This window comes from Carcharodon carcharias, chromosome 7 (assembly GCF_017639515.1).
Source record: "Carcharodon carcharias isolate sCarCar2 chromosome 7, sCarCar2.pri, whole genome shotgun sequence".
NCBI classification, from domain to species: Eukaryota; Metazoa; Chordata; class Chondrichthyes; order Lamniformes; family Lamnidae; genus Carcharodon; species Carcharodon carcharias.
In genome coordinates this window covers 120,761,005-120,785,925 of record NC_054473.1, presented here as the reverse complement: position 1 = coordinate 120,785,925, position 24,921 = coordinate 120,761,005, and the positions used below count along the sequence as shown (strand labels likewise).

The following is a 24,921-nucleotide window of genomic DNA, read 5'->3' as shown; positions in this document are numbered from 1 at the left end:
CATGGCACGGTAATATGCAATGAATGGTAGGGCCCTAGAAGGACAGACGATCAGAGGGACCTTGGTGTACGTGCCCATTGTTCCTTGAAGGCCTCAGCACAGGTAGATAAGGCATATGGGATGCTTGCCTTTATTAGCTGAGGCATAGAATATAAGAGCAGGGGAGTTATGTTGGAGCTGTATAAAAAGCTGGTTAGGCCACAGCTGGAGTACTATGTACAGTTCTGGTCGCCACACAATAGAAGGATGTAATTGCACTGGAGCGGGTGCAGAAGAGATTCACCAGGATGTTGCCTGGGCTGGAGTGTTTCAGCTATGAAGAGAGACTAGATAGGCTAGGATTGTTTTCCTTAGAGCAGAGAAGGCTGAAGCGGTCCTGATAAAGGTATACAAAATTGAGTGGCATAGGGTAGATGGGAAGAAACTTTTCCCCTTAGCTGAGGTGTCAATAACCAGGGGGCATAGATTTAAGGTAAGGTGCAGGAAGTTTAGAGGAATTTGAGGAAAATTTTTTCACCCAGAGGGTGGCTGGAATCTGGAACATATTGCCTGAGGGGGTGTTAGAGGCAGGAACCCTCACAACATGGTAGAGGCAGGAACCCTCACAACATTTAAGTATTTAGATGAGCACTTGAAAATCCATAGCATGCAGGACTATGGGCTGATTGCTGGAAAATGTGATTAGAATAGATAAGTGCTTGATGGCTGGCATGGACACGATGGGCCGAAGGGCTTTTTTCTGTTCTCTGTAACTCTGACTAAGCCCTGGGACTCTAGCTGTTTTCCAAGAACAAATTAGGGATGGGCAATAAATGCTGGCCTAGCCAGCGATGTCTACATTCCCAAGAACGAATAAAAAGAAAAAAATCCTGCCTGTATTTTGTATTTACTGGTTAAAATCAGAGCCTGCAACGGTTGGCACAAAGTATGTGCAGCATTGGTATGTGTAGGGGTTCTCCCTTTCCCTTAGAGACCTTTCCAACATAAGTTTGTGACACCAGATTCACAAGTGTATGCCTTGAACAGAATGACGAGAGAGACAAATTTTCTTATAATTCACCAATTGCTTTATTGAATCACCCACAACTCCACAGTACAAAACCCAACATTTAAAACAACCTATTCCCAGTACCTGACACAGTCACCACGACTCGGTTAAAACTTACAAAAACACAGGCAAATTACCACATCCTGTCTTGAAACCTTTATATAAAAAAAAGCTCAGACCAATATCGCCAAGATAAGGCTGAAACAAGTTACAAAGTACTGGCAAAAAGCACCAGGCTTTCGCCCCAAACCTTCACAAAACCCTCAGACCAATATCACTACAATTTGGCTGAAACTTACAATCCCCAACACGGCTGGTCTGTCTAGTGTTGACTGTAGGCCTGAGTCAAGGTGACCAAACTCGACCTTTCTTCCGACTGCAGCCCAAAACCATAGATCTCCTCTTTTATAATAATTTAATTCAGATATGTCAGAACATATTTCCTGTTGTTCCAATGTCCATTTAGTTGATTCCATGCAAAGTCCAGACAAACGTCATCAGCTCCTGCTGGTTGAAACAATATAGGGTTTTCCATGGAAGGTGTATCCAGACGAATATTGTCAGTTCAAAACAAAAACAGAATTACCTGGAAAAACTCAGCAGGTCTGGCAGCATCGGCGGAGAAGAAAAGAGTTGACATTTCGAGTCCTCATGACCCTTCAACAGAACTAGGTGAATCCAAGGAAGGGGTGAAATTTAAGCTGGTTTTGACCAGCTTAAATTTCACCCCTTGGATTCACCTAGTTCTGTTGAAGGGTCATGAGGACTCGAAATGTCAAGTCTTCTCCGCCGACACTGCCAGACCTGCTGAGTTTTTCCAGGTAATTCTGTTTTTGTTTTGGATTTCCAGCATCCGCAGTTTTTTGTTTTTATCTCTGTGAATATTGTTAGTTCTCCTGTTTGAGATGGCAAAGTCAAAAGAACAAAGAGGTGTTGAAAGTGGTGATATTATCTAAAAGAATGTGCTAATTAAGAATGGATAGCAGGGACAAGCAAGGTACCAAACGCAGACTGGGTGACCGCTTTGCAGAACACCTTTGGTCTGTCCTGTCCGCAAGCATCACCCAGACCTCCCTGTTGCTTGCCATTTTAACACTCCACCCTGCTCTCTTGCCCACGTGTCTGTCCTTGGCTTGCTGCATTGTTCCAGTGAAGCTCAATGCAAACTGGAGGAACAGCACCTCATCTTCCAATTAGGCACTTTACAGCCTTCCGGACTAGATATTGAGATCTTGAACTCCCTCCTCCATCCCCACCTCCTTTCCGTTTCTTCCCCCTCTTTTTTGTTTTTTCCAATAATTTATATAGATTTTTCTTTTCCCACCTATTTCCATTATTTTTAAATCTATACTTTTTATGCCCTTTTAGTTTTATTTCACCCCACCCCCACTAGAGCTATCTGTACCTTGCTTGTCCTGCTATCTATTCTTAATTAGCACATTCTTTTAGATAATATCACCACCTTCAACACCTCTTTGTTCTTTTGTCTGTGACATCTTTTGGTTATCTCCTCCTATCACTGCTTGCTTGTCCCAACAACCACCCTCCCCACCCCCCTCTCTCCTTAAACCAGCTTATATTTCACCCTCTCTTATTTGTACTTAGTTCTGTTGAAGGGTCATGAGGACTCGAAACGTCAACTGTACTCTTCTCCACCGATGCTGCCAGACCTGCTGAGTTTTTCCAGGTATTTTTTGTTTTGCTGAGGTGGCACAGTAACAGCACCTGGCTCCAAAGTTAATGAGGGGTTTGAATGACCCGTACTATTGTCTGTGGTGGTTGAATAATTCCGAGCGTATTGTATTGATGATAGTACTTTGTGCCATTGTATTGGGTAATCGGACTTCTTGATCGCGTTAGTCAATGTCCAAACCTTTTTTGAGTCAGTGTTGTCACTAAATGTCTTAATTAACCCCTTGCTGCCCAGCCTTGTACTGCTGACTGCAGCTTATCTTTTTGAAGTTTATAGTTCCGGTCATGAGGTCAAAACATGCCCGTGGGTTTGAAATTGTGCCATAAATTTCCCAGTTGGAGGGGACTTCGATCCTACAAAGGCTTGACTGGAAATGTGACAGTCACATCAAAGATTTCATGATTGTTTTTCTTTTTCATTGTTTAATATTGCATTCTTTGCAGCCAAACAATTTTAATGCTAATTGCAACCTGTGCTGCTGGCAGTACAGTGTATAACTTAGAGAAAAGTATTTCCAGTATTTTGTTTCTATTTCAGAAATGGCATGTGTTGGGGAAGTGAAAGCCTGATGTGTGGTCTTTTCTATTGGCACTGTTTAGATTTGGATAAATTGCATTCCAGAAGGTATTCAGTGTGAACTTGAACTTGCTTTTAATAGCAACATTTCCTGACCTGTATTAGTAAATTAAAACAATTACTGTAAATCATGGTATAAAAGACAACCCAATTTTTCCAGCCCCAAAATCATGTTTTAACATATGATTGATGTCAGAATCAACCCCTTCTCCCTCCCATCACACTTTTGAGCCATGATATGTTATACTTGCATTAGTCGTCAGCCTCAATTTTTCACCTCAAATGAATGTTTTACTTGTACCTTTCTAAGTGGTCAAATTTCAAATGATCACAAAATTTATACTACAGGAGAAAAGGGTGCAGATTGGTTGACAAGTCGACTCTGGCCAAGGCATTATCATGGTGAAAGCAACGGGGGGCTATAGGCTTCCCAAGCTCCTGGGTAATTTAAAAGGCACAAGGCTTGTGATATTCCTTTTTGTTTGCAGAGAACAGGTCCCTGTGTAACAGTAAACATATTTTGTTTTGGGTTTTGCAAGTGTGGGCTGGTTGAGTACGGTCTGTACTCTGTTATGAACAATCAAAAGAACGTGCTATTTGATTTGATTGGCTGATCACTGGGACATGTAGCCTACAATTGCAAAAACAATTAAGGCTGTTTACCACCTCTTGCCTTACAATGCCATACTGTCATAGGAGTAAGAACAGAACAAAAACAGAAATACCTGGAAAAACTCAGCAGGTCTGGCAGTATCGGTGGCGAAGAACAAAGTTGATGTTTCAAGTCCTCATGACCCTTCAGAACTAACTAGAAATAGGAAAGGGGTGAAATATAAGCTGGTGGGGGTGGGGGGGGGTGCGCGATAGGAACAGTCTTGTGTTCCTTTGATTCTGGTCTTTTGTGCTTCCCTGACTTCCATTGTTCCATCACTAGCAGCTGTCTAGGTTCTAAGCTTAGAAATTTCTTCCCTAGGCACCTCTGCCTGTGCTACTAAAAGTGGGAGTGTAGATGAAAAATTAGGGGTGAAGGCAGAGGACCTAGGCAGAAAGAATGATGAAGGGGTTGAAAGGGAAAGATAAGGGTAGTGAAAAGAAATAGGGGTAGCAGGAAGGTGGTAGTGGCATGATGGAGAGATGCCATGGGAGTGAGGAAATGGGGCAAAATGGGATGGAAAAGGAGTTATTTGCTTAAAATATCCATCCCAATAGCCAGCATCCTGAACTGAAAGAAAATAAATAGTGAAATAGATTTAAGGGGAGAGAGGCAACAAAGAAAAAGTGCCAGATGAAAGGTTACTGCAGAGGATAAGAGCTTGTGATGTTGGAGGAAATAATTCAGCATGAATAGTGGATTGGCTAATAAGCAGAAAACAATTGGGATAAATGAGTCATTATAGCTAATGGGGTGCTACAGGGATCAGTGTAGGACTTCAAATATTTACAAACTACTAGGTTTCAAAGAGCCTCAAAAGAGGAAAGAGGTGGAGAGAGATAGGGAGGGAATTCTGGAGGTTGGGGCCTAGGCAGATAAAGGAACAACTCAAAATCGGGAATGCTCGAGACCAGAATTTGCAGATTGCAGGGAATTGTAGGTCTAGGGAGGGGGAAGGCAATGAGTCAATTTGTAAACAAAGATGAGAATTTTAAATTGTAGACATGCTTGACAGTGAGTGCAGAGCTTGGGGATATGGGTAAATTGGACTTGGTGTGAGTTAGCACATGGACAACAGTTTTGAATGACCCCAAGTTTGCTGAGGTTAGATGTTTGGAAACTGATCAGAAATACATTGATTAATCAAGTCAAGAGGAAATGCAGGCATGGATTGCATAGATTATGTGTAAAGTTCCTCTCCAAGCCCCACACCATCCTGACTTGGAAATATATTGCCATTCCTTCAATGTTGCTGGGTCAAAATCCTGGAACTCCTTCCTTAACAGCACTGTAGGTGTACCTACATCACATGAACTGCAGGAATTCAAGAAGGCAGCTCACCGCCACCTTCTTGAGGGTAATTAGGGATGGACAACAAATGCTGGCCTAGCCAGTGATGCCCACATCCCCTGCATAACTCTTTTTGAAAAATGGTACAAACAAGCTGTTTGGTCCAAACAGTCCATGCTGGTTTTAAGCTCCGCTTGAGCCACCTCCCATCTTTTCTCATCTAAGGCTACCATCAGAACATCTGTTGCCTTCTCCCTCAAATGCTGGAGTTCCACATTCTTAGCAGTCTTTGGGTAAAGAAGTTTCTTCTGAATTTCTTATTGGATTTCTTGGTGACTGTCTAACCTTGGTCTCTAGTTAAGCTCTTCCCAGAGGAAGAGGAAACATTGTCTCTGTGTCTACTCCATCAAAAGCTTTCATAATTTTAAAGATGTATATTAAGTCACCCCTCAGTTGCCTTTATTCGAGAAAAGAAACCCAGTCCGTTAATCCTTTCCTGATATGTATGTATAATCATGTATTGTATCGTCCTTGTAAATCTTCTCTACAACTTCTCCAATGCCCCTATATCCTTTTCATAATATGACGATCAGAACTGTACACAGTACCCTGTGTGGTCTAACCAACGCTTAATACAGGTTATTATAACTTGCCTACTTCAATTCTGTCCCTCCAGAAATAAATTCTAGTGCTTGGGTTACTTTTTTTATTGCATTGCTTAGGATGGGGATGATGTGGCTTTGTTTCTTAAATAAGCCTTTGGTTCTTTTGTTAGTCACCTGAAATCCTGGTTTCTGACCCTTATGTCTGTGGAAACATTTTTTTCCTTATGTACTCTTAAAACCATTCATGATTTTGAACAACTCTTATCAATTCTTTTCTTAACCTTCCCTGCTCTAAGAAAATCTCAGCTTCTCCAATTGTTTGCATATTGAAGTCCCTCACCTCTAGTACCATTTTTTTTAAGTCTTGACGTCCTTCCTAAACTCCGGTGCCTGGAATTGGGCAGAGTATTCCACATGAAACCTAACCAGTGTTTCACAAAGACTAGCATAACAATTTCTTGCTTGCTTTAGTATTCCATTTTTTAAAACATCCTTCTGAACTTGTCCTGCCATCTTCAAAGCTTTGTGTACACATATCTCCTAGTGTGTCCCTCCCTGTACTCCTAAAGTTGTACTATTTTAGTTCATTTTTCATCTGAGGAACACCATATGTCTCTTCTGTGTTAAGTTTTGTGAGTTTGGAGTGCATGTATGTAAATACATGTTGTGGGGTAAGTAAGCTTAGTGAGCTGCAGGCACAAGTCACCACATGGGATGATGAAACACTGGCAATAAGAGACCTGGCTCAAAGAACAGGGGGATTGTAACACCATTGCTATCTACAAGGTACTCGGGAAAGATTGGGAAAGGCAAAAGAGGAGGTGGTGGCAAAGAAACTTATAGCACAGGAGAGCAGTGTTGTAGTTGAGGATTTAAAGACCAGATCTATTTGGTTAGAATGAAGGAACAATGCTGGAGCTATTATGCTACTGTGTGTATGTTATTGCACCTAAATAGTGGAAAGGCGATAGAGGAGCAAGTTTGCAGGCAAATTACAGAAAGGGACAAGAACTACATAGTTGTGATGGACTTCAGTTGTCTTAACATAGACTGGGATAATAGGGTGAAGGCCGCTGTAGGAGAAGAATTCAGTGTGTCTCCAGCCCAAGAAGGATGGAAGCAGTGCTGGATCTAGTTATGAGGAATGAAGTGAGGCAGATGGGGGCATGTTTCAGTGGATCAGCATTTTGGAACAGTGATCGTAATATCAAGTTTAGAATAGTTCTGGAAAAAGATACGGTATAATTAAGCAAAAAATATTAACGGGAAAGGCTAACATGAGTTGTAAAGAGAGGTACAGGTTGGATCAAAGATTGATAGGAAAAACAGTAATTGAACCATAGAAAACCTTCAGAGGAGATGGTTTGGGTACAGAATAGACCAATTCCCTTGATGGGAAAAGTCACCTAAAGCTGGAGCTCCCCGGATGACTAAAGATAGAGGATTATAAGACAGAAAAAGAAAGCTTATGATAATTCTAACGTTCATATTACCATAGAGAACTAAGTTGAATATAGACATAAGAGATCAAGAAAAAGGAATAAGGGGTTAAAGTATGAGAATAGATTAGCAGCTGACATAAGTGAACCCAGTAGTTTCTTATAAACAAGTGCAAGGGTGGAGTCAAGGGACCAAAAAGGCAGAAGTAATGAATGAATACTTTGCATCTGACTTAACCAGAGAACAGGATGCTGCCAATTTAATAAAGCAGCTGGCTGTAGCAATATAGGATAGGATACAAATACATAAACCTAGAAGGTTGGTAGTCTTCAAAGTAGAAAAATAGCCCAGTCCAGCTGGGATGCCTCTTCAGCTAACTGAGTTGCCTTTTCAGGGAGCTGGCATGGTCACAGAGGGCCAAATGGCCTGTTTGTGTTCTGGAACCATTTTACAATTCTAACATACTGAGAAAAGGGCAGAAATAAGAGGCTCTGACTGTAATCTTCCAACCCTGCTTGGCTATGAGGGTGGTATCAGAGTGCTGTAGAATTGCAAATATTACACTCCTGTAAAGAGAGGGATAAATCCAGTAACTGCAAGCCAACCAGCCTGATGTCAGTGGTAGAGAAATTTTGAGATGATCTAGGAGATCAGAAGTTCTGGGCCTTTTTTAGCCAAGGGACAGTGGGCAAAACAGATACAAAATTGGCCAAGTGCCAGAAAACAAAGTGATAGGGAGCAGTTGTTTTTCAGACTGTAGGAAAGTAAATAGTGGTATTCCCCAAGGATCAGTTTTAGGGCTACTGCTATTTTTGATGTATATTAATAACCTGGACTTGGGTATATAGGACATAATTTAAAAGTTTTCAGGTGACACAAAACTTTGGAAATGTAGTTAACAAGAGGAGGATAGTCATAGACTAGTGAACTCAAGGACAAACTAGTTAAAGGCAAGCTCAGGACTTGTATGCCAAAAGCATTTCTTGATTCTGTTAATACCTAGAATGACCTTTTGGATTATCTAGGGAAGACAAAAGCTTGAAATCATGTGAGTAATATTTAGCAGCTGGGATATTGGGACTCATGGGTTTATGTGCAAGGACAAACCAAATGAGCAACCAAAATCCTTTCCCATTTTGTACTTAGCTTTGTGAAATGGAGTGATAACACACAATCCAAAAAAGTCCCGAGATTGTTTTCCTTTTAAAATGTGGTTTCTAATTTACTTCAGGTGATAAACAACCAGAAATATAAAACCATAAAAAAACAACGGTTACACTACCCTTTTTAATTCATTCATGGGATGTGGGCTTCGCTGGCTGGGCCAACATTTGTTGTTCATCCATAGTTGCCCCTGAGAAGATGGTGATAAGCTGCTGCCTTGAAATGTTGCAGTCTGTAGTGTGTAGGTACACCCACAGTGTTGTTAGGGAGGGAGTACCAGGATTTTAACCCAGTGACAGTGAAGGAACAGCAATATATTTCCAAGTCAGGATGGTGAGTGATTTGGGGAAGTTCCAGGTGGTGGTGTTCCCATCTGTCTGTTGCCTTTGCCCTTCCAGATGGTAATGGTCGTGGGTTTGGAAGGTGCTGTCTAAGGAGCCTCGGTGAATTCCTGCAGTGCATCTTGTACCTGCAGTGCATCTTGTAGATGTTACACACTGCTGCAACTTGTCCATCAGTGGTGGAGGGAATGAATGTTTGTGGATGTGGTGCCAATCAAGTGGGCTGCTTTGTCCTGGACGGCGTCAAGCTTGAATGTTGTGGAAGCTGCACTCATCCAGGCAAGTAGGGAGTATTCCATCACACACCTGACTTGTGCCTTGTAGATGGTGGTCAGGCTTTGGGAGTTAGAGGGGAGTTACTCATCACAAGATTCCTAGCCTCTGACCTACCCTTGTAGCCACAGTATTTATATGGCTCATCCAGTTCAGTTTCTGAACAACGGTAAGCCCTAGGATGTTGATAGTGGGGAATTCAGTGATGGTAATGCCATTGAATGTCAAGGGGTGATGGTTAGATTCTCTTTTGGTGCAGATGGTCATTGCCTGGCACTTGTGTGGCATGAATGTTACTTGCCGCTTGTCAGCACAAGCCTGGATATTGTCCACATCTTGCTGCATTTGGACATGGACTGCTTCTTTCAGTTATAAGATGCCATAGATACAATATTTTAGTGCTTGGAAAAGGTTAATCACAACCTGAAAATACACAGATCCTGAACACACAAGCACAGTTTCAGTCAATCCAATGATCTGTCAGTCTTCATGGAGTAATGTGCTCATTTATAATTTGACCTTTGTATAATGTGCATAAAACATGGAAATGTTTGCCTCCAGACTGTGCAGATACTGTCTTTCTACACACTGACTTATCACTCGCACCTTTACCATGACATTTAGAATTGGTTGGCTTAAAATGACTTTTATGCTAAATATTTAATAGTTTCATGGTTAGGAAAATATCAGTGTAACCAACTTTTTATGGTATGGGAGAATGGATCAGATTTCAGCCTCCTTAAAATGTGATGCTGCCTTCCAAGAATTCTACTAAAATCAGGAGAATTTATAGGTGGTAATGAAATGTTCTGATAACAATCAGTAATTCTTGGGCATGATTGTCTCAAAGAAACTTATTGTAGCTTTTAATTCCCCCTTATATAAAATTGCTTGCTGCAGCTGCAACTTCTTTCATGGTCTGTGAATTACTACTTAGAACCAGCAACTATCATCAGTCCTTAACTTTTAATTGAGTATTTTGTTCTTAACATGTAGGTGTGCCTGAAGGCTCCCATGATTCTTAATGGAGTTTGTGTGATCTGGAAGGGTTGGATCGACCTCCAGCGACTTGATGGCATGGGATGTCTGGAGTTTGATGAAGATCGTGCACAGGTAAGCAAGTAAATCGGCAAAGCATTCTTTTACTTTAAAATTGTAAATGTTCACTAGTAGCTCCTATCTGAAAGATGTATGCGTATATTTTTGTTCATTGTTGACTGCATGTAGAAGTCTCTTGTAATAGCACTCTGCTGTTCTGGCCCATGAGCATCAAGTTGGTATTCTACTAAGTTAACACCACAAATTAATTGAGTTTAAAAACAAGTGTTGGTATAACCATTCTGTCTTTTTAAATTCATTTATAAATTGGTTTGAGTTGTAAATAATTTTGCATAATGAAAGTTACTTGTTGGTCTGTTAACCTGCTAGTATACTGTGCTACAGATAGTAGGAATAGAATTTGGCCTTTGATTCCTTGTTTAGTGAATTCCTCTTCAGTTTAGCCACAATAGCTTCATGAGTCTTTCACTGACACTTTTAAGCACTGTTTGTGATGCCAAAATGGCAGAAATATAGTCTGCAACCTGCCATTGGCTGTGCCAACATGTCAGAACTTATTTCCAAGTGCTTATAACAGTCTTGAAAAAGACTTTCAATTGACTTTCACCCATTCAGTACTGGATTCATTTTTAGAAATATTCAAGTTTATCTGGCGAGTCAGCCACTCAGATTGATCAAGGTTCCATGTTCAATTTCCAGCCTCTGCTGAATTAATTAGCTCAACTGGGCAAAAGTGCTGCAGATTTTACAGACATTGGGTGAGAACATGATCAGGTCACCTTCCTGCACTTGGAAGAATTTGCTGTCATGGCTCACGTGAATAATTGGCACCTGGGTGGTGTATGAAAAGGTGTCTGCTATACATGGAACTGTACCCTAGAAAAGATTTTGATGTCTTCATGAATGGAAGGAAAAAATTGAATAGTGATGAGAAATAAGGCATTCTATTCTGATAATAGCTTTAGCATTGCATTTCAAAGAAGTACGCATGATGAGAGTGCACTTGAATCCCACATTTATAGCACTTGGTGCAACATATTGAAATGTAGTATGCATTATGAACACAAAGGGCTTGCCTGTTGTCTGGTTTATGGGAGACTTATTTAAGTTGCACTGAATCATAGGCAATTGAGCTCTTAATCAATATTTGTATAACTTTTGGGCATATCCCTTCAACCTTTTGTTTTTAATTCTTGCTAGATGTATGGTTTCTCCTTCCTTTCTTCCCCCACCCCTAACTTCTGTGGGACCCTTCTATTTTGTGAAGTGCTGCGGTACATCTTTCTACTTTAAATGTACTGGATAAAAGGCTCAAATCTTTTAACTGCCTTTGGATCTAACAGAGCTGTGACTTTACAGTTGGAATCTGCTCTTCATATTGGATTTGAAGGAATGGCCCTGTGGGTGACTTCCTAAAGTTGTTGCATCAAGATATGAGGTTAACATCTGTAACTTAACATTTCTATTTTGGCATCAGCATGTCCTGCACTGTACCGATGACTCATCAAATCAAAGATTCCATAAGATAATTTGTCTTGTTTGGTATCTGTGATGCTGACTCACTACATGAAATTGGGTGAATAGCTGTTCAAATGAAGTAGAAGCTAAGATGAAGTCCCCGTCCTATGTGGCTTCATAAGTAACTGTGTACGGGGAACCTGATGCTTTGGGCAGAAAGGCAATTTCCTCATATCTGTGACTCTAGTCAACCAATGAGTTACTGATGTGCTGTTATCATGGTGAAAATGTTAAGGAATTTTGGCTCACTGATTTGATTAATGTTATACCTGGTGCTATGGCATGTTCATAAACTATCCAGTTGGCCATCTATAGCTTATTTGTTCTGTTCTTCAGTTCTTGGCTGGAATGGATTACAGTGCTTTAAGATTTCAGGTGATGATGAAAGATGCTGTACAAATGCGAGTATTTTTCATTTGTGTACTTTTAATTGGTATCTTATCATGCCTTTTATAGTTTCAGGATGATTTAAGTCTGAAATAATTATCTTCAAGCAGCATGGCCCACCCTGTATGGCCTTTCTTTCAATTCATGCTGTATTCCAAGAGCCATTGTACAGTCAGATCTGGGTGCAACTGCTTTGTGCAGAAACCTTGATGTCAGCAAATAGTCCATCAGCTACTGCCACACAACTCCCTGTAGAATTTTGCAACTTGAAAACACCTAATGCTTGTAAAATCATATTAACACCCAGAAGAAATCAGCCAGTGAGTAACTTGTAAGTAGTGGATGATCTCTTTAAATAGTGCTGATGCAAGGTCCCTCCTGCTTCTGAATGTGTTCTATTATGTGAGGTTAAAAGAGGGTGTTTGCTGGAGTGTTGAGCTCCAAAGTAACAATGTTGGCATCCAATAGCATTGCATGTTAACTGCACGCCCACTATTACCTGCACCAGTATGATAGCTTGTATGATTGAGCCACTCTGCCATTTTGGAGCTCTGAGGGCACTTGTACCCAAAAGCCGAGCGTAAAGAGTCCAGTTTCAAGCCCTGTACGCTTGCTCATAGGAAACTTTTATAGAATTGTCATGTATAGAATTATCACTGGTAAATATTTTGGACCAATAAAATTTGTCAGATACAGTGAAACTGTGGGCAGAGTAAGAACTGAATGCTGGGGACTTATTTTTATAGCAGAATATTAGAGTGTAACTCAGCAATTTTAGAAATTAATTTTCGCTAGTCGGCTACCATTACACTAGATTTGTGCTGTGGAAATTGGAAGAGGCTGAAGTCCTTAATATGTTGATTCTAATGACTTTCGTTGGTATTTTTCACTCAACATGCTTTGTCAAATAGGAGATTTCATACATGCTGATAACTGTGTTACAGAAGTGACAACTGTCACTCCTGTAACGGTTATCATTCAGTGTGTATGAAATCTCCTATTTGACCAAACATGTTGAGAGAACCTTAGAATATAATCTCCTGAGATTCATCTGAAAATTCTTGAAGTCCTTACTAATTCTAATGACTCTGGCTATTTTATTCCAGCTTGCATTCAGTTATTTATTCTTTCCTTGTAGCAGGAGGATGCCTTGGCACGGCAGGCATTTGAGGATGCCCAACGGAGAGCCAGGGACTTTGAGGAGAGGGAAAGATCCCATCGAGACGACATGGAGGTGAGAGGTTAGGACACTTTTTGTGTTAGTTAGGGAGGGAAGGGATATTACTTTGCTATAGCATGTGATACTATTTATTTGTGTTCCAGAAAATCTTAAGTAAAAGTTTATTAGAAAGTAGTAGTGCTACAGTGGTTTCTAGGGAATTACTATACATTTGGGAAGCATGATTTCCTTCAAGTTTAACATATCCTTTGTGGAAATGCAGTTATTCCTCATAGTCAGCAGTGATTTTATCTGGTCTGATCCTCTAAAGAACTTGGGCTGAGGAGCTTTAGTTAGAGATGGATTGGAGAAGGGGAGGTTGGGAGGAGATTGGATCAAGGTATACAAAATCATAAGGTGCCCAAACAGAGTAAATAGGGAAAAACTGTTCCCGTTGTTGAAGGATCAAGAAGGCAGGGAAGTGGCCTAGGTGAATTGCTCCTTTTTAAGGGCCAGCATTGACATGGCGAACCAAATGGCCACCTCTTGTGCTGTAACTTGTGATTCTGTGCAGTGAAAAATGTCACTCCTTAGAAATTGTAAACAAAAACCATGTCGGAAATAATCAGGTCTGGCAGCATCTATGGAGACATCTGCTTGGAGTTCTGATAAGTCATTATTCTGAAGCACTTAACTCTGTTCTCCAGATATTGTCATACCTGCTGATCATTTCTAGTATTTTCTGTTTTCATTTTATTTCCAGTACCTTAATTATTTTGCTTTTGTACTACTGAGAAATTGTAACACTGGCTGTGTCCATTATAGTAATCCCCAGGTTATGGCTGGATAAGGTTCCTTTTACTCCTAAAGCAAATTTTAAACTCAACCTCCTCCAGAATGACCCACTATTACACTAGTGCATCACTTTCATTTTCTACTGGTTTAAAAAAAGCATCTCTAAATAAGTGCTAACTAATCATCAGTTTTCTGTTTTGGATTTGCACCCATTATAAAGTGGATTAAAACTCATATCTTCATAAGTGACTTAAATCCAGCCCAGATAAAAAGGGATTTGATCCATGTGGTCTTAGTTCTTTACTGTTTTATTCAAATTAAAATGAGATGTAAAACATTTCTGTCCTATGTAAGCTGCAGCCTGACAGCTTGATTTTAAATGCATAGTCATGAAAATGAGATGTAATTCACAGCATTGGTTCTTCTAATAGGAATTGTAAAGCAAAATACCTCTCCAGCTAATTCTAGTACTCCAGTTGTGGTAGTAGCACACTTGCACTTGTTGTTCTTTTTGGTGCTTTGTATGTCTGGTTTGGAGCTCAAATTCCTGTTGAACCAGAGTCTGTCTTTTTTTGCACTCCTACGAACACCCAGTTGGGTGGGACAGTTGGGCTGCTCAGTACATAAATGATAAACTTAGCAACTGATCTATTTTTTAAATAAAGATGCATGTCAATATTTAAGGCATATTAAAATAAACTTTAAACTAACCCAGCTGTGCTTGATCTGTTGGTGCTCTGTAAGCAATCCAGCATTATACAGTGGCTGTGCTTTTCCTGGCAGAACACACACTCCTCTGTTTTTTAAAGCTGTTTAAAGCAAAAAAAGTGTTTCCTTTTTTGAAATGTGTTTAATAGAGAACAGATTACTGTCCCTTCCTTTAGTAAAACAGAAATAACTATCATTACTCCACCCACCTGACCCACTACCCCCTACAGAGATTGCAGTTCCAGATTTCACAGCAAAATGCAGCTTGTATGTATTGCTCCCTCTAAATAAAGTTTTAGTCAAGGTACAGGAGGGCTATTGATGTATAATATTATACATCTTTGTTCTCCCTCCTTTCCCTCACCCCTTTCCTTCTCGTGCATCCTTTGCCTTCTGCTTTTCCTTGCAACTGCTATATCTGTATTTATGTATGTTTGTGTGCATACTGATCCTGCTCGTTGTCTTGCATCTCATTGCTGAGCATGCTTCCTCCCGCTCCTGTCTTATTTGCATGCTGCCTCAGCTTGAAAGATCAATTCAGTAAGTTATGCACAAGAACTCGCTAACAGACATGCATATTTTTTGAATGGTCGTAACTATCACAATTTGGGTCCGTATATGTCTTGAACTTCATTTGAATTTTGTGCTACTGCCTTGGTGTAAAGTGCATTCAATCTAATGGAACAATGCAAACTGGATATTTGAGTAGGAGAACTTGACAGATATGTCTTGGATGGAAGCAGCCCTAAACAAAAATAACCCCGCTCACTTGCTGATAATGACCTGCAGACCTAATATTGTTAGTTGCATATTTCACTCATGTTGCGATTTATCAGTTTTAGTTCATTTTAAAAAAAAAGTCTTCTATTTATGTCACCTTACCATATTGCTCATATCAAAATGCTCCTATGTATTGCATTACTTTGAAAAGCACTTTGCCAAGTAGGAAGTTGTGGAAAATTATTTTGAACACAGCAAGATCCCACAAGTTGACTGAAGTAAATGACCACTTAAATCTGATTTGTAACAGGAAGTGTTGGACAGGATACCAGGAAAACTCTCACCTCTCCTCTCTTTGTCTTGTTTCTTCTTAAACCAACAGATCCCTGACAATGTAGCCATGCAGAAGGGTATTTCGTTTTCAGTGTAGAATGTGCTGAAGCCTCAGACATCTTTTTACCTAGTTTTATCTGCCTGGATATAAATGGATAGTATGTGGACAGAAGAGGAGAGAAACTGGCTTTTAAACAGTATATTGAGTTAATAGATTTAGCTCGTGAACATGGGTGTTGGCGGCTTGAACTCTACAGTTTGTGTTGAAGGCACTTCCACAATGCTGTTGGATAGAGAGTTCCAGAATTTTGACCTAGTGACAGTGAAGGAATGACAATCGAATGATGTGTTGTGTGACTCGGAGGAGAACTTGGAAGTTATGATGTTCTTGTGCACTTGAGCTGCTTGTCTGTGGGTTTGGGAGCTGCTGACTTTAAGCTTTGACTTGCTGCACTAGAAATATAGGAACAGAAGTAACCGAGCCTTCTCCAGCAATCTGTATCTTGACTCCATCCACCTGGCTTGGCTCCATATCCTTTTGGCTAACAAAAACTATTGATTTTTAGATTTAAAATTAACTGAGCAAGCATCCACTGCTTTTTATGGGAGAGAACTGCACACTTCTCCAATCTTTAAGAATTGTTTTCTAACTTTCCTGGCTGGCTGTTTTTAAGGTTGTTTCCTTGTCCTAAACTTGCCACCATTGGAAAAGGTTTCTCTTTATCTACCCTATCAATTCCTTTCAAAATTCTCAAAACTTCAATCAAATCACCTCTTAACCTTCTATATTCCAACAATTACAAGCTTAGTGTATATAATCTCTCATAATCTAACCCTTGGAGACCTTGTAACATTCTATGCTACACTACTGCCACTGTCATTATCCTTTCTATAGTGTAATGGTACTCAGAACTATACACAGTACTCCATATGTGATCTAACCAAGGTTTTGTATAGCTTTAACAAAACTATACAAACCCTTGAGATAAAAGCAAAAAACTGCGGATGCTGGAAAACCGAAACAAAACCAAAAATACCTGGAAAAACTCTGCAGGTCTGACAGCATCTGTAGAGAGGAATACTGTTAACGTTTTGACTCTTCATCAGAACTAAGGAAAAATAGAAAAGAGGTGAAATATAAGCTGGTTGGGGGGGGTGACGACAGGTAGAGCTAGATAGAGGGGCAGTGATAGGTGGCGATTGCCAAAAGATGTCATAGACAAAAAGACAAAGAGGTGCTGACGGTGGTGATATTAGCTAAGAAATGTGCTAATGGTGACATTAAGGGTAGAAAGCGGGAAGGGATTGAAATAGGCTAAAAGGTAGAGATAAAACAATGGATGGAAATACATTTGAAAATAATGGAAATAGGTGGGAAAAGAAAAATATATATAAATTTTTGGAAAAAGGGGGATCGGAAAGGGGGTGGGGATGGAGGAGAGAGTTCATGATCTAAAATTGTTGAACTCAACATTCAGTCCGGAAGGCTGTAAAGTACCTAGTCAGAAGATGAGGCGCTGTTCCTCCAGTTTGCGTTGAGCTTCACTGGAACATTGCAGCAGGCCAAGGATGGACACGTGGGCATGAGAGCAGGATGGTGTGTTGAAATGGCAAGCGATAGGGAGGTCTGGGTCATGCTTGCAGACAGACCGAAGGTGTTCCGACAAACCCATTTTGTATTTGCCCTGTTACAATAAAGGCAGACATTCCATTAGCCTTTTGGTTTTTGTACCTGATGAGTACGTTTTAGTGATTCGTGTCAATGCACCCTTAAATCTGGTATTTCTACTGCTTCTAGCTTTCCACCATTTAATAATACAGGAATAGCTTATTTTAATTAGTAGATACATTCCTAGAAACCACTAGTTATACTACTTGTATTGAAGCAAATTTTCACATTTAAATATGTATTATCAGAAGATGAGTTCCCAACCAAGATTTTTTGGCACCAATATGTAAAATATTCATGTTAGTTTGTTTTCATCCTTTGACCAGGTTGCTTGTGTAAATTTTTGTTACCACTTTCAGATATCGTAAATCAGTGTTCATATTTTGTTCAAGGGTTATTCCTGGGAATGCTATAACACACACCATTGGAATATTAGGACAGTTATCTGCACCTATGATTCTTCTGAAACAAGGTTCACCAGTTCTGCACAAGCCAGACAGCTTTTCGGGCTGGTCCCTCTTCCTCCCACGGAGGCAGTGACCACTGTCGGGATGGTGGAGGCACTAGTCAGTGCATTTTCGTCATGATGCTCTGCTTTGCCATGGTGCTGGTGGCTGTCAGGCATTTGGGTAAGCCCTGGAGATCAGGGGTGAGCTGATGGTGTTTGGGGTCGGAGCTGCCAGGCTCCTGGTCAACCTCCTGTGGCAAGTGAGAGTACGGATGGCTGTAGGCTTCTGCTCCACTGCAACTGCCACTGATGTGGAACATGCAGAGCCCTCAGTGCGAGTCCAACCAAATATGTCCTTGGCTGTTGACAGGGGGAACTGAGGCTGGTGGTCTAGTAGGGAATGGGGAAACATTTATTGTTTCATCCAGCTGGTGATTATGCTGATGGTTACATAGTAAATTTTTCAGCTGATTTCCAACAATTTATAATGGGGTAGGTAGTATTTACGATGAATAAATGGGTAGTAATCTTTAAACTACTTGATAACCAAGTACACTATTTAAGACTACTTAAAACTGGGTATGGGTGTACTCATGTTGGTAAAAGATGGGTGACCTGACACAGTTTAAATCATCTGCCATTGCTTGGTTCACTCACTTATTCTGTCTGTGTCTGTTAATTTTATATTTCCATCTACACTACTTAATATACCACCGGTCTTTGTGTCATTGTCAAACTTGGATTTATGGATTGCTTATGTTATCTTAAGTCATTAAATATAGTGAATAGTTGAATCCAGCACAGATTCTTTAGGAAGTATCTTCAGTAGTATATTTCTTTCAATGCATATATGTAACTTGTCTTCCAAAGCCACATCACCAGGTCAATAATTTTGTTTTCAATTCCAGGACCTTGAATTTCAACTAAGAGTCTATATATGGAACCTTAAAGTGCCTTCTGGAACTTTATATACCCTACATCCATTGACTTCCTCTGTCTACAACTTTAGTCATTTCCTTAAAGAATTCAGTTAGTTTCATGAAATATGACAGCTGTCTCTAATCAACTCAAATTTCTCAAAGTGCTCAAGTCATCCAGAGTGCATTTTTAATCTGGTGTTTAGGAGGCCAATCAACTGACTGGCTAGCCCTGGTTGGTGTTCAACTTCTGGAACTTCTAGCTACACTCCTCCAGATGAGTAGAGAGTATTCCATCACTCTCTAATGTGCCTTGTAGGTGGTTGAGGTTTTGGTGAATCAAGAGGTGAACCACTCAGCATAGCATATCCAGCTTCAGTCTTGCGTTAAATCTGGGCATTTATGTGGCTGGTCCAGTAGGGTTTCTGGCTGTCAATAATCCTAAAGATGCTGAGGGGGTTGGGATGGTGTGGATTCAATTATAAGAATTACTATTGCATCATGGGGAGGTGGTTAAGCCTCTTATTGATTGTCATTGCCTGACATCTGTCTGGCTTGAATATGTGCCACTTACCAGCTGAAGCCTGTTGCTGATCAGTTCTTGGTGCATGTGAGCATGGATTGCTTCATTATCGAAGAAGTTGCAATTGGATTGAGCATTGTACAATCATCAGTGAAATAGCCCTATTTCTGACATTATGATAAACAGAGGGCCATTGCAGCAGGTAAAGATATTTGGACCTAGATTGCTGAGAAGAGGACCCCTGCAGCAAATGTCCTGCGGCTGAGATGTTTAGTGTCCAAGGAAAATTGTGCCAGGTTGACTCTGGCCACTGGAGTCTTTCCCTCCCCTGATCCCATTAACTTCAGTTTTACTAGGGCTCCTTGGTGCTAATGGAATGGCAACCTTTATAACTAGAGAGCAAATACAAAGGGGATGAAGTATTGCTACTGCTTTGATGCAAAGAGCAATCACGCTCACCTCAACTCTGGAATTCAGCTCTAGTGTCTATGAATGGATCAAGGCTACAATAATGTCTTGGTGCCAAGTAGTCCTGATTGAACCCAAATAGAGCATTGATTAGCAGGGGAGGCGATGGGGTAGTGGTATTGTCATTGGACTAGTAATCCAGAGACCCAGGTCAATGCTCTGGGGACCCAGGTTCAAATCCTGTCACAGCAGATGGTGGAATTTGAATTCATTGTTGATTGTTGTAAAAACCCATTATTAGTTCACTAAAGTCCTTTAGGGAAGGAAATCTGTTTCCTTACCTCATCTGGCCTACACACAATGTGGTTGACAATGTGGGTCTGTGGCAGGTGCTGCGGGAAAAACATACTTGACTTCATCCTTACCAACCTGCTTGCTGCAGGTGCATCTGTCCATGACTGTATCAGTAGGAGTGACCACTGCAGTCATTGTGGAGACGAAGTCCTGCCTGCACATTGAGGATATCCTCCATTATGTTGTGTGGCACTACCACTGTGCTAAATGGGATAGATTTCAAACAGATCTAGTAGCTCTAGACTGAGCATCCATGAGGCACTGTGGGCCATAAGCAGCAGCAGAATTGTACTTGACCTTATGGCCTGGCATATTCCCCCACTTTACCATTACCATCAAGCCAGGGGATCAACCCTGGTTCAATGAAGAATGCAGGAGGGCACACCAGGAGCAGCACCAGGCACACCTAAAAATGAGGTGTTAACCTGGTGAAGCTATAACATACTTTGTGTGCCAAATAGCATAAGCAGCAAGTGATGGACAAGGCCAAGCGATTCCACAACCAACGGATCAGATCTAAGCTCTGCAGTGTTGCCACATCCAGTCATGAATGGTAGTGGACAACTTAACTCACTGGAGGAGGAGGCTCCACAAATATCCCCATCCTCAATGATGGAGGAGCCCAGCACATCAATTCAAATGATAAGGCTGAAGTATTCGCAACAATCTTAAGCCAGAAGTGCCAAGTGGATGATCATCTCGGCCTCCTCCAGAGGTCCCCAGCATCAGATGCCAGTTTTCAGCCAATTCGAATCATTTCACATATCAAGAAATGGCTGAAGGCACTGAATACTGCAAAAGCTATGGGCCCCGGCAATAGTACTGAAGACTTGTGCTCCAGAACTTGCTGTGCTCCTAGCCAAGCTGTTCCAATACAGCTACAACACTGGCATCTACCTGGCTGTGGAAAATTGCCCAAGTATGTCCTGTACACACAAAGCAGGACAAATCCAACCTGGCCAATTACCACCCCATCGGTCTACTCTCAATCATCAGTAAAGTAATGGAAGGTGCCATCAAGTGGCACTTATTTAGTAAGAACCTGCTCACAGCTCAGTTTGGGCTCCGCCAGGCCCACTCAGCCCCTTACCTCAATACAGCCTTGGTCCAAATAGACAAAAGAGTGAACTCCTAGGTGAGAGTGACTGCCCTTGACATCAAGGCAGCATTTGACAGTGTGGCATCAAGGAGCCCCAGCAAAACTGGAATTTATGGGAAACGGGGAAAACTCCACTGGTTGGGGTCATACCTAGCACAAAGGAAGGTGTTTGTGGTTGTTGGAGGTCAGTCACTCTGCTCCAGGACATTGCTGCAGGAATTCTTCAGGGTAATGTCCTTGGTCCATCCATCTTCAGCTGCTTCATCAATGACCTTCCTTCCACCATAAGGTCAGAAATGGGGATGTTTGCTGATTGCACTGTTCACCATTCACGACAACTCAGATACTGAAGAAGTCCATGTCCAAATGCAGCAAGACCTGGACAATATCCAGGCATGGGCTGACAAGTGGCAAGTAACATTCATGCCACACAGATGTTCGGCAATGACCATTTCCAATAAGAGGCAATCCAACCATCGCCCCTTGATGGCATTACCATCACTGAATCCCCCACTATCAACATCCTTGAAGGGGTTACCATTGACCAGAAACAGAACTGGACTAGCCATATAAATATTGTGGCTACAAGACCAGGTCAGAGGCTAGGAATCATGTGGAAAATAACTCACCTGACTCCCCAAAGCCTGTCCACCATCTACAAGGCAGAAGTCAGTGTGATGGAATACTCCCCACTTGCCTGGATGAGTGCAGCTCCCACAGCACTGAAGAAGCTGGACACTGTCCAGGACAAAGCAGTCTGCTTGATTGGCGCCACGTCCACAAACATTCATTCCCTCCACCACTGATGGACAGTAGCAGCAGTGTGTAACATCTACAAGATGCACTGCAGGAATTCACCAAGGCTCCTTAGACAGCACCTTCCAAACCCACGACCACTGCCATCTAGAAGGATAAGGGCAGCAGATAGATAAGAACACCACCACCTGGAAGTTCCCCCTCCAAGTCACTCACCATCCTGACTTGGAAATATATTGCTGTTCCTTCACTGTCACTGGGTCAAAATTCTGGAACTCCCTCCCTAACAGCACTGTGGGTGTACCGACACCCCACACACTGCAGCGGTTCAAGGTGGCAGCTCATCACTTTCTGAAGGCTAACTAGGGATGGGCAATAAATGCTGGCCCAGCCAGCGAAGTCCACACCCCGTGAATGAATTTTTAAAAAGATTCCACTTTAAAGCATTGCTGATGTTTGAGAATAGGCTGATAGCATGCTAATCTACTGGTACAAAATACTGCACATGCTGGAAATCTGAAATAAAACAAAATGCTGGAAATATTTATATCAGGCAGCATCTGAAGTGTCATTGACCTGAAACATTAATTCTGTTTCTCTCCATAAAGACTGCCTGACTTGAGTATTTCTAGCATTTTTTTTATAATTATTGGTGATTTGCTAGCTGGATGTCTTTTGTTTATTGTGGACAAACATATTTGGGCGATCTTCCAAATTAACTACTGTGTTGGAATAGCATGGCTAATTGTTGCACAAAGCTCTTCACTACAGCCAAGAAGTTGTTGGGGCCATAGTTTACCTGCACCCAATACACTCAGTTCTTGATGTTGCAAGGAGTGAGTCTGGTGGTGGGGAGATTGGAGGTTGAGAAGGATCACCCACTCTCTACTTCTAGCTAAATATAGTTGCAAACCCTTGGCCTTTTTTTTGTACCTGTGCTGGATTCCATTTAGGATGGGGTGGGTGGGCAGGAAGATATTCATCGAGTCACCACTTCCTCCCATTAGTTGCTTAATTCCCTTGCAACTGCATGTGCAAAGCCTTCAGAGATTTGACTTGTTAGTTGAGATTGCTCTGCATTATTAATAGCCTGTTCTTTTACTGTGTAGCATGCATGTTTGTCCTGTGTAGTAACTTCACCAGATTGATGCTGCATTTTCAGGTGTGCTGAGGTTCCTAGAGCAAGTCAGAGGATGTGTTCTGCATGCTAATGATTGAACCAGGAACCAGGATTGGTCCACTGATTTGATGGTAATGAGATTACAGATTGTGGTGGAATGTAATTCTGCAATTGATGGCCCACAGTTTCTGAATCGCTGTTTTGGGGCTGATTGATCGCTGTTTAATCTGTCAATTAGCATAAGCCTGTGATGTTGGTTTTAGCACCATCCAGTGTTTCCACCATGAATTGCACCTATACATACAGAATCTCTCTTCATAGGAGGCTAATGTAGAAATTGTGGAACTGTGAAATAAGATGGACAGATGTTCTGCCATTATCTTGGTAAACATTCTACATGCCACAGTTGTTGTCTTTGTTCTGTTTCAAATTTCCAGACTCAAGAAAAGATTTGGGATCTGCATAAATGCCTTGCAATTTTTGTATTCTGACGGAATGGGTTCTTGATGATTATTTTAGACTTTCTGCCTTAAGTAAACCAGGTTGGTTGACTTGCCTTCAGTGAAGCCTTTCAGTGGTAGCGAGTTGATGATTTAGCCAGACCATATTCCCCTTCTTTAACCCTTGCTTTCACTAAGCATTGTAGTTGGTAGATTCTATGCATTTGGATCTTCTGGGGTATATGACCTTATGAAAAAAATACAAGTAAACACCAGCTGGTTTATTAGTCCTGTCCCATCTTGACATGATATAACTTTCATACACCATGCCAGGTTCCACCCTTCCCACAGTCATGCAATCAGCAGACTGGTATTAGTGCACAGCAATTTAGTATTTCGAGAGATCTGCTTTCCTTTCCAGAAAAGAATTAACTCTCAAATGTAACTTATTTGTGACAAGAGGTTTTTTTCCCTTTTTAATTTGTATGTAATATTGTTTCAAGTATAGATAGAAGCACAGAATTGAAAGTTCTGCTGAATTTGGAAAAATGCATCCTTAGGGTCATTGTAAATTCAAGATCAAAATTGATTTAATTGCTAATTGATAGAACATGCAGTGCTCCGGCTGCCTTTAGTGAATGCGTGAGAGTAAAGAATTGCTGTTTGGAATGTTTGAAGGTCCAAAAGAATACAGGTTGATTGCTGTTAAATAAAACAAAGAAAATTCTATTGAACCCAGCTGTAGATATTTAAAAAGTATTTGTGGCCTGTGCATAAAAATAAATTCATTGTAGCTGGGTGCTGTCAGTTTCTGGGATAGGTAGAAGCAAATACTAAACATCAATTAGTAGAGTGAACTAATTCAAGGAAATGATCGCCAACTCCAAGATGCAAAAGCAATCTATAATGTTTATATCAGAAGAAACCATTATTGTGTAATTTTGATACCACATCAGTTTTGAAACGAAGGGGAATCACTGACTTCATCCTAAAGTAGTTCACACTCTTAGTGCAAGGATGATTTTCATTTCAGTGCATCAATTAGGAGCTAGCTAAACATATTTGGTATGTAAATGAGGAGCCTTGTTACAATCTGCAGCTTGCAGTGCAGTTTCGTTAGACATTTGGCAGCAAAGGAGTCTTCGATTTGCAGAGAATGTGAGGCCAGCTTATTGGAATGACTAGTGAAACTGCACTTAAAGAAGTGTGCACTTTAGACCTACACATTTGTCTGTATCAGATACATAAATAACATAAATGGTGTGTCTCAGCAGTATTAACAGGAGTCAAAACAAGTATATCCTTCAGTTGGTAGGCCTTGGGTTTGAATGGTGGGATGTTATGGCCAATGTGGTTGTACAGCAAGCCTTGGTGGCTACTTGGAGTCAGGTAAAGTTTGTGAAGGCAGGCTAAAATTGCAGCAACA

The 24,921-nt window shown here is 41.0% G+C and overlaps 1 protein-coding gene across 4 annotated transcripts in view; it reads left to right on the top strand.

The window, feature by feature from the left end:
- Window positions 1-24,921, top strand: part of cbfb (core-binding factor subunit beta) — a 103,888-nt gene that overhangs the window by 62,738 nt on the left and 16,229 nt on the right. For 3 of the 4 annotated variants that reach the window (XM_041192445.1, XM_041192444.1, XM_041192447.1), the window contains exons 4-5: window positions 10,079-10,195; window positions 13,185-13,287. In XM_041192445.1, coding sequence (XP_041048379.1) covers window positions 10,079-10,195; window positions 13,185-13,287 — 220 coding nt within the window. The remainder of the gene's footprint in view (window positions 1-10,078; window positions 10,196-13,184; window positions 13,288-24,921) is intronic. The other variant, XM_041192446.1, reaches the window with a different exon arrangement.